This window comes from Dermacentor variabilis, chromosome 5 (assembly GCF_050947875.1).
Source record: "Dermacentor variabilis isolate Ectoservices chromosome 5, ASM5094787v1, whole genome shotgun sequence".
Lineage (NCBI taxonomy): Eukaryota > Metazoa > Arthropoda > Arachnida > Ixodida > Ixodidae > Dermacentor > Dermacentor variabilis.
In genome coordinates, this window is record NC_134572.1 from 142910886 (window position 1) to 142924051 (window position 13166).

General features: G+C 45.1%; 1 protein-coding gene across 1 annotated transcript in view; it reads left to right on the forward strand.

Moving 5' to 3' along the window:
- Positions 1-5099: 5099 nt before the first annotated feature.
- Positions 5100-13166, forward strand: part of LOC142581989 (uncharacterized) — a 65536-nt gene continuing 57469 nt past the window's right edge. Inside the window, exon 1 of the mRNA XM_075691424.1 lies at positions 5100-5514. Coding sequence (XP_075547539.1) covers positions 5463-5514 — 52 coding nt within the window. The 5' untranslated portion in view covers positions 5100-5462. The remainder of the gene's footprint in view (positions 5515-13166) is intronic.

Sequence of the window (13166 nt, forward strand, 5' to 3'; positions counted from 1 at the left end):
GGTGCACGTTAAAGAACCCCAGGTGGTCGAAATTTTCGGAGTCCTCCACTACGGCGTGCCTCATAATCAGAAAGTGGTTTTGGAACGTAAAACCCCATCATTTAATTTAATTTTTTTAGGTGCACGTTAAAGAACCCCAAGTGGTCGAAATTTCCGGAGTCCTCCACTACGGCGTGCCTCATAATCAGAAAGCGGTTTTGACACGTAAAACTCTATAATTAAAAAAAAGAAAATTATACAAAAGTGCATTTCGAATGGTCTTCTCTATAGAAGCTGTTTTCTTTCATCCTGTTCATAGATTAAGATTTTCTGATGCGGCTGATGTGTAAGCGTCAAGTAAACTCTCCCGTGGGACCGAAAGACAAAGGCAAAACTGTGGCGAATACTATTTCATTAAAATGCTTTACATCCGCAATTCTCTTTCAGAAAAGAATTCTCTTTCAGAAAAGGATTTGGTAAATGAGTTGTGCTATGATTATTTCAGATAGATAACGTGTAATAGAAACGACAGCACTGCTTACCAGAAACTGAAATGGCATTTATGAGAATGCAAGTTTGCTTAATTTGCACAAACTAACTTAGCTATTTAACTTCTACGTGTTTCTGAGATATTTACTGAAGTCTTCTTGTAAAATATACAAATATCGCTCCGTCCACGAACGCGAAAACCGTTATTTCTTAGAGACATTCTTTAGTGTCCACTCAAAGTTAAAAAATTGACTAACCTATGCTTACCGTCGTTTTGTCTCATGCAACGTGATTGCTATATTTGCGGCTTTTCAGGTGCCTCTAAATGTTTAAGATGAAGGAAACCTTGTTCGAAGCTTATTGCTACCTTGAGGGTGTGAGGCGAAGTCGAAAAAAAAAGAAGGAACAAAGACTAGCATCATTCCGGAAAGCTTGCACGTCAATGGAAAACGCGTCAATGGTTTTCCCTTTACCGCTCTTACAAATTGCTTCTGCGGTTTCGCACACCACTTGGGGCAAACGTTGTTGGCGGTACCAGGTTTTGGGCATGCTTCCCGGTGCACAGTTCTTTGGGCGAGGCCCAATCGCTGGCCATGTGCAGTGTGAAATGTAAAACTTGGAACGTATTACTCGTGATGTGCTTGAATGCAAAGTTTCATTTACCGAAATTTGTATCGCAACTAAGTGAGCAGAATGCACTGCGCCTCTTGGCCTTTCGGCAACTAGACAAACATTTTTAAGTCTAGGCGCGTTGCAAGATGACACGTGACATTTTTTAGAACCCACAAACTCGCAAAGTTCTTCGGCCTATCTTGTATTTCTCAAAACAATAAATACAGAATACACCCTTAGTGTGCCAGTGTACTTCCCAACAAAGACTAAACGGTGTGAACAACAACGGTTTCTGCAACCGCGGAGCTGATGCACTTTTGAAATTAGACGTATTCAATTTCGGTCTAGGGGCACGCTTGCCGAAGTCGCATGCAACAAAACTGTTTTATAATGTTCTCGCTTCTGTCGTTGCAACCGTACTACGCACGCGGCCAACTTCGATATCGTTGGGTCGAAGAAAGAAGTTATTATTCGATCATGAATATGTCGCGTGCACCAATGGAAGCGTAGTCGCGCCACGCACGATGCAGTCGGAGTTCAATTTATCCTCTGGTTGGGCGTTCAGAGAGGCACAGCTGGACACAGCTGGACAGTACGTTTGTCGGTCTGAATAGGAGTGGTCACGTTTAACAGCTCTCTGAACCAGAGTACGTATCATCCACAAAACTCAAACCTTTGCTCATGAGCGATTATAAGGTCTTATAGTCTGCATTTTTTTTTTCGGAAATTTCGTGCTTGCTTGGTTACGGTACCGCTGCGCTCGAGGCATAGCGTCTTGAAATAGCGTGAGGAACTCGGGCCTGAAAACACAGGGATGCTAACGGCTTCGCCACACGGCGAGCCCGGTACGAGCAGAAAGTGAGTACGACTGCAATATCTGACAGTAGGGCTCCCACTAGTTGTAACCTATTTTAAGTGTGTAAGCTACCATATTGCACGAATGGATGTCATTTCCTCACTTTGGCACCGTTTTGCAGAGAAAGTGAGTCGTTACGCGATCATTCATGCGTCGCGTGCGATTCGGCGCCATTGTAGCGCCATGCGTGACGCCATCTGAGGTGCATTTAGCCTCGCACGCTGCGCTCAGAGAGCCGCACACCTTTTTCGATCTGAGCAGGTCCTGTTGGAGAGAGGTCACCAAGCCATAGTCGATATAAGTCATCGAACTGCAACCGATGCCCACCAGAAGTTAACAGCAGGCCTACATGTGTGCAAACCATTGCAAAACGTTTATGCTTGCTCAGTCAGCTATGGCGTCCCTGCGTTTGACACGTGTGGCTCAGCAGTGCCGTGAAGAGACTCAGTCAGTAAGACAGAAGGATACCTAACGCATTGACCATGGGCGGATCATGTCCGTTTCTATAGGTAGCGCTAGCGCAAAAGATTGAGAGAGGCGCAGCAGCCCCAACCATTTACGAATACGGTGGGCTCGACTGGCGCAGGGAAGTCTCTGGTGTCACCAGTAGGGGGGTCATTTCTGTGCCCCAGCGCCCTAACATTAGCTACGAAACAAACGGGTGCAGAACGAGTAGGGAGCGAGCACGATCGCAAAACTGGCCCGTAAGACCTCCAACAGGCATAGCTTAACCACGTATATTATATACGCTTTCTAAGGCGTGAATGAATGTAAATCGGACATTTGGTTGCCTTATTTCTGTGCCTTATGGTGCACATACAACTTCTGCCACACGCACAAGACGTTTCGCAAATCCCACTGTGGCTGGGTCCCTGATACAGCCGACCAAACTTTTTGGATAAGGTGGGTGTTCACAATGTGAAAATACTCAATAACATTGAAACATCAAAATTTGCTTGGGCAAACAATGACTTCTTGTAAATTAAGCTGATCGACTAATAATATACAGTGTAAAGAACGTTGGATAACTATCTATGAAATTAACCTCTTTTATCAATGGGGATGCGTTTTGGAGCAAATGATTACGCAAACCCGGAACTTTAATTACTGATGACCACTTTACAAAAGGTGATGTTTAGAATGACCACCGAGCGCCATGTCTCGCATAAAGCTAACGTAATGTGGCATGTCTGTGAGCAAGCTAGTCATACAAATTGTCGTGCTGGATGACAATAGCAGTTTCATGATTTGAAAGAAAATTCTCTTTAGCATGGGCTATTTTTTCTCAGGAAATGTATAGTAATACCGTCATAAATACTATTTCACCTAGTTGGGGATACGTGTCGAGCTTTGTTTGTTCTTGGCGTGTTTTATATTTGTATAAATTGCAAGCTTCTACCACGCCATGCAGAACTTCTCCAAACCCTTGATCAAGTCGAGTTAGTGTGTAGGATTGGTATGCACTAACAGCCAGCACGTAGTTTACTTCATAACTGGATCATGCAATAACGTCTTAACAATGGCAGTCACTCATTAGTAAAACAGCCACCAAAGAAAAAAAATTGCGCCAGCACATGATCGTCAATATCAGTGATAGCTTTGTAGTGTAATTTGCTTCATACCATACCATCCACAAATCACGAAAGCTTATGAGCACGTCAGCACACACATGAAGTAGCAAGCTCACTGTCAACCAAAACTCAAAATAATGCCATGACATAGTATATTCTGTAATCACAGTACCTCAGTTGAAACTCCCTAGTGAACCAGCCCGCTATCCTTCGTATCAAAATAAAGTGTTGCGCAGAGAAAACCACTCCTGTTTTGTTTCTCCCTTGGCGATTTATGTTGGACTCTTTGCAGCTAGCCCTTACGATAGTTTCAACGACATGAGATTTCACTAGAGCAGTGCATAGAGATCACATTCTAGGCGGCCGAAGTTGAGAAGTAGGGCGCACCTTGCAATTCGTTGAACACATAAACGATGGTTAAGATAAAGGGCGCCAAAGCAAGAAAGAAAACACGCAAAATGGGTTTGATTTACGCAAGAATATTGCAAGTAAAGAACGCTCTCGCTCACGGCTTTCTTCAGCAAAACATAATTAGACTGATAACGGTGGTTAAATAATGATCCTCTTATGTAACACTTTTTCCGTACTTTGCTCTGTGCAAGTTATTATATACTACAGCTGTTGCGTCTTTGTCCCAACACTATCTCATTGTTGCGCCTATACGTTCTTTGAGGTACTGAGCTCAATGTGAAATATACCATAAAGAAGCAAAAAAAAAAAAAACAAAGAAAGGGCAGCAACTTCATGAATATTGCACCGCCGGTAACGACACATGCCACTGAATCTCTTCCGTTATCTATAGGTCGAACTTCTGGGTCAGTGAGAGCATGCATGCAGATTTATTGGTACAAATGACATGAAATATTTCATAGCTTGCCTTGTTTGTACCTGCAGAAAGGACTGCATTCTCGAAATGTGCTTGCGCCATATTATATCTAAACGGAATAAGCGCTGCCTGTACTTCACAGCCATTTTTCAAATCATTCGTGTGTTACCAATGAAGACAACCTACCAAAGGTTGTGTGCCAGATTTAGTGCTGCTTGCGTGCTCGGCACAATGCACTTTATTTAGCTGCTCCCTCACGTAAAACTCCCCGCACTTTCGGTACAAACGTTAATGGAAAACACTGCAGTCATTACAGGTGCTTCGCTTATCGCCTATAACATCAGTGGTACACGGGAGCACGAAAGTACGTAGAACCTCCGCGTGCAGACGCAAATGAAGGGGCGACGCTCAACCTTGATATTTTAATCGATAGACCTTCTACCGAACGACAGTCTTCGCGTCGAGAGTGCTAAAATAACTTCTTCGAACTGTCCGAACCGTCCCCATAAGAGCCGGGAATTAAGCCGCCACGACCACGTATTGAGCGGCGGCGGTTTCCGCACCCCCTCCCTGCATTCGCGCCGGCAAAACTGAAGGACCCCTCCGCGAGCGCCTGCGACGTCGCGGGACGGAAAGTCCTCCACGAGGGGGCACCTGAGCCCAACCGTCGGTCTCTGACGTCACGCGCCGCTCGGCAGACCGCGTGTCCCCACGCGGACTCTCAAAAAGGAGCTGCGATCGACTCGCGAGCGCGAGTGAACGCCGCGCTGCGGTCGAAGATGCGTCGCTCAGCTTAGCGCTTCCTCCTCAACGGCAATTCGTCCGCTGCGACGATGAGACGACTGAAGGAACGGTCGCGCTCGGAGGCTGCGATAGGGAAGCGGCCCCGCTGGCGCTGTGCTCTGGCGGCGTCGACATCGCCGCGAGTCTCATGAGCGGATTTGAGCTCGTGCTTTAAAAAAAAAAAGTGCTTCGGTATATATCTGACAATCGCGCACGATTTGCGGCGGATACGTCACATGGCAGACGTGATGTGGCACGTGAGGGGCTTCGGGACTTGGCAGCTGCCTTGACCCCATTTTCTCCAGCGAGGAGATATAGACGCAGTGCCTGCAAACCTTGCCGGGCGATGAAGTACCATCCGTGTGCTCTCTTGCTGTTCATGCTGCTATCGCTGCCAGGTGAGTTGTTCCCGATTCCCGATTGTTGTAACTTCACGTGTCCACTACTTGCCCCATCCTCCAAGACTTGAATATGCTCACAGGCTCTGTCGCTGTCATGTGAGCTTGTGTGTCCCTCTGCTTAGTAAGTATAACAAAACATCGTCCCTCTATAAGCTGGTCTTATACATGTTCAGTAATACTCTGCACCCAGACATCGCTACTATGTTGGGAAGCCTGCCGCGTCGAAAAAACGTAACAGTACTCGTGAGCCGCACTTTGTAGCACGTACACAGACATCGCTTGTATAACGCAAGCTACATTCTGGCGACAGCCACAGACTGTGTGTCTGGGAAAATGCGTGGCTTCAGGTGCATAAATTTTAATTTAGGACAGAGTTCGCGCTGCGTGGTAGCGCTTGCGACACTGTGTTTATTTCAAACTTGGCTTCCATGCGAGTGAACTCTCACTGCGACGCAGTGCTAACTTCCTTCATGTTTTTTTTTATGTCTTCGTAAGAACTTTATACCATATAGTAGGATTAGAAATCGCGCTAGTACCACAGCAGTGCTCGTGAAAAAGATATGCTCCAGGCTAATTTCGCAATTTCAGGCGTGCTGAAGAGCCCTTGCAATTTGACAAAACAACTGCAACATGACAAAGCATTATACTGAGACAATAATGCAGCCTGTTCTTTCGAGAAGGGCCGAAACGGTGAAAAGTGCTTGCCGCTCGCGGTAATCTTTGAACGTCAGCACAACTTCCATAAGGCCCCATGAAAGACACAAGAACCCTTTGTGTACCCCCTTTTCTTGGCATGACCTCAAGTTTCTGCATCTCAATAGTTCGAGTTTGAGGACAGCGGTGTCTTGCTCGCATTGGTTCTAGCACCGCAAGCCTAGCGGTCGTGGCAAAACTGTTCAAAGCGTTGCACGCCTGAAAGGCAGGACATCTGGCCGAAGGGCTGCATTTACTCGTGCTACAAAATGGTGGGTTTTCGATGGTGGTGTTCCAACCGCGAACTTCTCGCATCCGAGCCGTACGCTCTGCCAACTTAGTGACGACTAAAAACTTCGGCGTTGCCTCTGTGGTTTATGTTCGTTTGGACGCTATTTAGCAACTGCACGCTATAATTGCAGTATAAAAGATCACTTATAAATGATCACTTCTGAATGATCATTTAAGTGCGCGTACTCCCTTTGGAACAGAGCTGCTGTCGAAGTTTGCGCCTAATCAGCGCGATACAAACCTCCCCGGAATTTGTCGCATGCACCTTCTCCACGAAGGCTATTAATTTTTTTTTATTCAAAATACTCCCAGGCTCCAAATAGGAGTATTGTGTGAGGGGGGCATGTAGAGAAAATGAAGGATACAAAAAAGCAGCTCATGCATCATTATACTATGGGTAACAGTTTCACAGGACGCAGAGAACTAATGAGAAGTATAAAGTTACATATATAAGGCCAGAAAAATATTGCACAGTATATGCAATCTATGAAGGAACATTGAAATGGCGGCTAAAAGGGTGACTAATGAAGTAAAAAGAAGTGAATAAAACAGTTAAGAAAACCAGAGCAGTACTTGGTCTTTGAAGGCCGCAGAGCCATGAAAGGCAACGATGCGATCAGGAAGATCATTCCAGTAGCTTATGGCACGCGGAAGCGCTGATGAATTAAAAGCCGTGGTTCGGCCAAATATGCGCCTAAAGCTGTGGCGATTACAAAGACGGCGGGATGTACGATGTGGTTCGGTAAGGGGAAGGGTAGTAGGATGCTGACTATGAATTATTTTGTGGAAGAGACAGAGCAAAGCTACCTTCCTTCGCAGCTCTAGTGTTGGGAGCGATAGCGAGAACTTCAGGTTAGTAACGCTAGTCTGCGGGTAATATTTCCTGGTTATAAAACGTACCGCGCTGCTCTGAATTCGTTCAAGTGACTGTATTAGATAGGCCTGATGCGGTGACCATATGGGCGAGGCGAATTCAAGTTGAGGACGAACAAAAGTCAGATAGGCTAGTTTTCGAGTGGTTAAAGGGGCATCTCGAAGATTACGTTGCAGATAGCCAAGAGTACGCGATGCTTTGGCGGTCATTTTATTAATGTGAGTCTTCCAGCAAAGATTGACAGTGAGATATACGCCAAGGTACTTGTATGAAGTCGCGTGCGCACAAGGGTTAGAATTTAGTGAGTATGGGAAGGCTGAAGGCGTCTTTTTGCGGGTAAAAGTCACAGTTCTGCATGTGTCAGGATTCAGCGTCATTTGCCACGATGTGCACTAGTTAGTGATTTGATCTAAGTCGTTCTGAAGTTCAAGGTGTTCAGAGGGTGAGCTGATTTTCCGATATATTATACAGTCGTCTGCGAAAAGTCTAATGGTTGAAGTAATGTTAGACGGCAGGTCATTGATGTAGATTAAAAACAGTAATGGACCCAAGACGCTGCCCTGGGGAACACCGGAGGAGACATCAGTTAAATCGGATTCATATCCGTCGACGACGGTGAACTGCTTACCAAATGACAGGAAATTACGCGACCATGAGATCGTTGAAGAATGTAAGTGCAACGGCGATAGTTTAGCTATTAAGCGGGAGTGTGGAACACGATCAAATGCCTTGGAGTAGTCAAGAAAAATGCAGTCAGTCTGGAAACCTTCATCCAGGTTAGAAAAAAGTTCGCTGGTGAATTCTATTAACTGCGTGTCACACGAATATCCCTTCCTAAATCCATGCTGGTTTGGGAAAAAGAAGTTATTGCGTTCAACGTAATGCGCGATGCCTTATGCGACGATGCGCTCAAGAAGTTTGCATGCGATACAAGCTAGAGATATCGGACGATAGTTGCTGTCATGGTTTATATCACCAGCTTTAAAAATGGGAATAACTTTAGCGATTTTCCAATCATCAGGTATTTGTATTTGCAATCATCAGGCTAACTGTAAGCATTCATTTAGCGATACTATGTGAATAGAAAACTGCCCGGTACAAAAAAGAATAATGAAAAACGATATCCCTAGGATAGCAGTAATGAAGGTCTCAAGCTGAAAGCTCTATGCTTTCCGTTCCAGCAGCAAGCGCTCTACTAATGCCGAAGCGCTCTTTACAGGCACTGAGGCAGCGAGTGCATGGCATGAAAATATCACGTCGGGAATACGCGACGAGTTTCGGTTTATGGAAGCGATGCGGTTATGAGTGGTTATCCAGTGAATACGGCATGTCATGGGTGCGAAACTAGCTGCTGCCATAAAAAAAATGAATAACATTGCAAAAAAAAGTGAAATATTTCACCATTTACCTTGTGCCATTTTTTTAAGCCATACAGGGCTTGAGAAAAAGCGTCACGCCTGCTATCTGCCGTCGCACTCTGCAGGTATTTTACGTAACGTTAGGAAAAGCTATTTCAGCCGTGATTAACGAAATTACCCTCGTGATTTTCTGAAAACCGATGCAGCCACGCATGGGCAACAGTTCAGAGTGTTTCCTGCAGAAGAAAGGCTTCGATAGGCCAGACAGCTATAAAAAAACATACAGTAAATTTAAGCGCTTGCTTTACTTGAAGAAAGTTTGAGCATCGCTGTACATGCGGCAGTCACTCAACAAGCAGCAGAGGCGGAAGTCTTGGCTTTGGCTAATAAAAAAGTAACTGAACGTAGGGTCATGCGTAAGTCAGACTGATCCCTGCCTTCTGGGCAGTACAGTCGCGATCAATTTGAAGGTGATCGCGCGAGCATCGACCGGCGGGCCTTCCAAGTAGCATAGCGGCCGATTTCGGAACTGCGAAGATAAAAATTGCGTGGCCTTCTTCCCCTATTATGCTCTTCCAGGCTGCAACCATCACCCCCAAGACCAACTCGCCACATTTTTGTGTTTGTTTCCCTTTCATGGCAATGATCTGTGTGCGTCGCTTCCTCATGTATATTTTAGCTAGCAATGACGCCTCTGCGCAAAAGCTCATAACGCAATCGAAGTGAATTCGCAGGTTATGCCGTGAACGGTGACGGGAGTGGCAGCTTTTCAGGGAACTCCAAAAGAGAGAGAGGGGAGCTATCTGATGTTTCCCTCTCGACCGACGGTTATGACGTAACGTGGCGCTGCTCCTAGTTTTGGTCGCCGCTCGAGCGATCACCTTCAAATTGATAGCGACTGTACGTGTGACCGCCACTGCGATGCACGGTAATATTGGAAAGAACATCGTGACTAGCTATTGAAGCCACCTGCAATAACGGCAAATTTTCAGAGGGATGCTAGAACGTATTCATTTTATTTCTTGCACACTTTGAGAATCACGGTGCATCCTTTCTGCATCGCACTTTTGGTGGTATCCTTGACGTCTTGCTGCATAACACATTGATTGAAGAAATATTCGAAATGCACCTAGAAGTGATTGCATTTATAGTGGCAAAAAATAAAATTAGTTTCTCACCATTCACTCTCCTACGGTACAATTTGTGGGATTCTTGTGATAAGATCTCAATGTGGCGTCTAGCGTGAAAGAATAAATTTACATCTGCAGGTTCTTTCATGATCTTTCATTGCTCTTTGATTTGGAAATAGAAAAAGCAGCCATGGGTTTATACGAAATAGTAAATGATTTCATGCCAAATATATCACTGACATTTTGGCACTTGCATGGAAGACATTGTATTGAAGAGCATTTTCCAGCTGCGCAAGCTTGGTGAAAAATGTTCAGTCTATGCAAATTATTGCTTCTTTAAGTTAGAAACTGTCAAGCTGGCGTCATTCTTTTTTTTTTTGACATCACACAACACCGAAAGACCGCCTCTCGTACGCTGGAACACCTCGTTCAGTGTTACCCAGCGTCAATGTCCCACTCATACATTCTATGTTACACAGTGTACAGTCATATTTGTCACAAAGTCAGGTGTCTTTTAAATAACGCAGCAGTGCTCTCATATCGGCTCGCGCTGATGTTCTTGTAGGCCGGTTTCGATAACTATATGCGATACTTTCGCAGGGTGCGTGACAGCGCCCACAGAAATTGTTCTGTATTGTATGTTTGTGTGTGTAACGGGTGTGTTTTTCTTTTGTTTTCGTATTATTTTGCTCTCATCTATCTCATCCGTATCCCTCTCCCGGTACAGGGTAGCCAAGAAATAATGGTTAATTCCCCTGTCTTATTTTTGCCGTTCTCTCGCTCTCTCATTTCGGCACAGAACCTTAGTATCGCTGTTTCGCTAAATCGCAGCATTTGTATATCAAAGGTGAAGTTTAACATTTCTTGATTGGTTAGTGCAGTGTCTCTGGGGTTTATAGCTCCGACAGGTATGCCACTTCTTATTAGCAACAGTTATTGTGTTTTAGCTGACGTGCTTACACACGGGAAGAAATATCACATAATTACATCTCTTGACACCGTTTTGTTATCTTCAGTAGTGGGCGTTTCTATGTAGGTTTCCTAATACATGTTACTCAAATTACGCATGTGATAGGGTATACTCAAGATGCAGAGTGGTCTGAAAACACGGTCCGTGTTTGCCATTTTGGGAACAGCTTAGACCGCCAGGGGACATCATGTTGTGTGGTTCGGCTATCTTTGCCGTACCTCTATTCAGGTCTGTAAGGTGCAATAATCACCCTGATCGTCCAATGGATAAACGAAACCTAATCTCTTTCTTCTGATATAAATCAACGAAGCCACGCCAGCAGTTATTTGCACTATTGGGGCTCTATAACGTCAAGCTATTCCAAACTTTTATATTACAATTCTGCAATCAGCCCTCAGGCATATGGTCAAAAACTTTTTTAACCACCCCCAATTTCTCCTTTCTGTCACGCGACGTCACGAAAACCGCGATAGCTCCCGATCTGATATGATGCAAACACACTGATTACGTATGACTGGAAAGAACAAAAGAAAAATGGTTGTTTATGATTCGACGCCTTTTCGCCATTAGCGATCCGCTATTGGTGAAAAGTTTTTGAGCGCACCCACTTCACCTGCCTGTCACTCAACGTCACAAAACCGCGAGAACTCACCACGTCAAAGTGACATGTACGCGTTAAAGATGCATTAATATGCCGAACAAAACTGAGTTTTCTTCAGAGTAGGCACAGGCTGCCCAGTCCCGAAAGGAATAAAAGATGGCTGCCGCCGATGGCTCAGGCACTGGTTACTCGCACCATTCGGAGAGCATTGGCTTATTTGCATACAATAAAGCTTTCTGTGTGGCTGTGTGACCTTTTCGAGCACTTTCGGCATGTTTACGACCTCGTTGTGCCAACTATTCTTTGCTGAGGATCCGTTTTAGCGGCATTCTTAACCTTCCGCTGCATACCGTAGTGATTTTTAAACAGCAACCGCAAGATAAGTAAGTGAAAGCGGACCAATAGCAGACGCCGGCACCAACCTCTTCATCCTGTTATCGATTTTTAGTGTACTGGCTCGGCCCCATCAAATCTTTCTCCAGTTGAGCGTGTTACTCGCCTCTTGTCAGCCAATTATATAAGACAAGCCGCTAAGTGTAGGCAATGTTATTCGTTTTTAAAGCAAACCAAAGGGACCTCCTATAAACGAGGAGAGCGTTTTAGTGGTCTACTGAGACAACGCTGTGGGTCACTGCCCGATGCTTGCGTGTGCGGCTACGTAAGTTTGACGTCAGGAGATTGGAATAAAAACATATTAGGATAGTTTTACGTTATAGGGCCCTTGGATATCCGCTTGGACGGCATTGAAAAGATGGTTACTGCTTTGAAAACGAAACCTGCGCCAAGCCTCTCTTGCAGCGACGTGCGCTAGAAACTTGAGCAAATTACTGATTAATTCTCGAATTTGCCGCATCAAACTTCTAGAACCACTTTGCATCGCAACTAAATGTCCCGCTTTCGTTTCCACCGCATGTGAAAAACCAATGATCCGTTACTAAGCGCTGTTCATCGAAGCTGATTAATAAGGCTCCTTGCACGCAACTAATGAGAAGGGCCGGGTCGCTTTGTTCACTTTGTCGGCGCGCGTCGAGTGTGCGAGCTTAAACTGCGCAAGTCACACAAGCGTGGCCCGTGAGAAGGAGGGACAAACGTGTTCCGCAAATTGAACGTCAGGACTTGGTTCCGTGCCCCGCTTCCATCCTTTCGCCGCATCCCGTGATAAGTTCCCGCACGATAGGGCGTTGCGCGTGTTTTTCTCTTACTCGAGCTCTGTCTGCACTTCAATTCTCGCACTGCTTTTGTGCCTGTAGGATGAGAACTTCACTGTTCACACACCTTTCGACTGGAAGCATAGCATAATAGAAAAGTAACAGGCAACCTTCAAGTTGCACTGCCTCTTAATACATTGACCTAGAACGCGAAAAAAAACACACACAAGGCGATTTAATGTTAACTGAAACTACGGCAAACAAACCTCCATACGATGCAACAGCATCCTGCGCGGTAAAGCAGCAAAAGCTTGGAGATTTAGGGCTAACTGAAATACAATTTTTGTGGCCATCACGCTGTGGTCAGGGAAGTTGTTAATTTTCACTCAGTCTGGTAGAAATCTAATGCAAACTGTATACCGCAACCTTCCGCGCATTCTTTCTTACTCGAATAGCGTAATGTATGTAGCCGCTAAATTGTACAAATTTTCAAAGTGCGTTGTTATAAAACAGCCATTACTTGTTTGCTTCCGCGCACACACATACACGCACCTTTAAAAAAGTTGTGTGAACGTTAGCGTTGC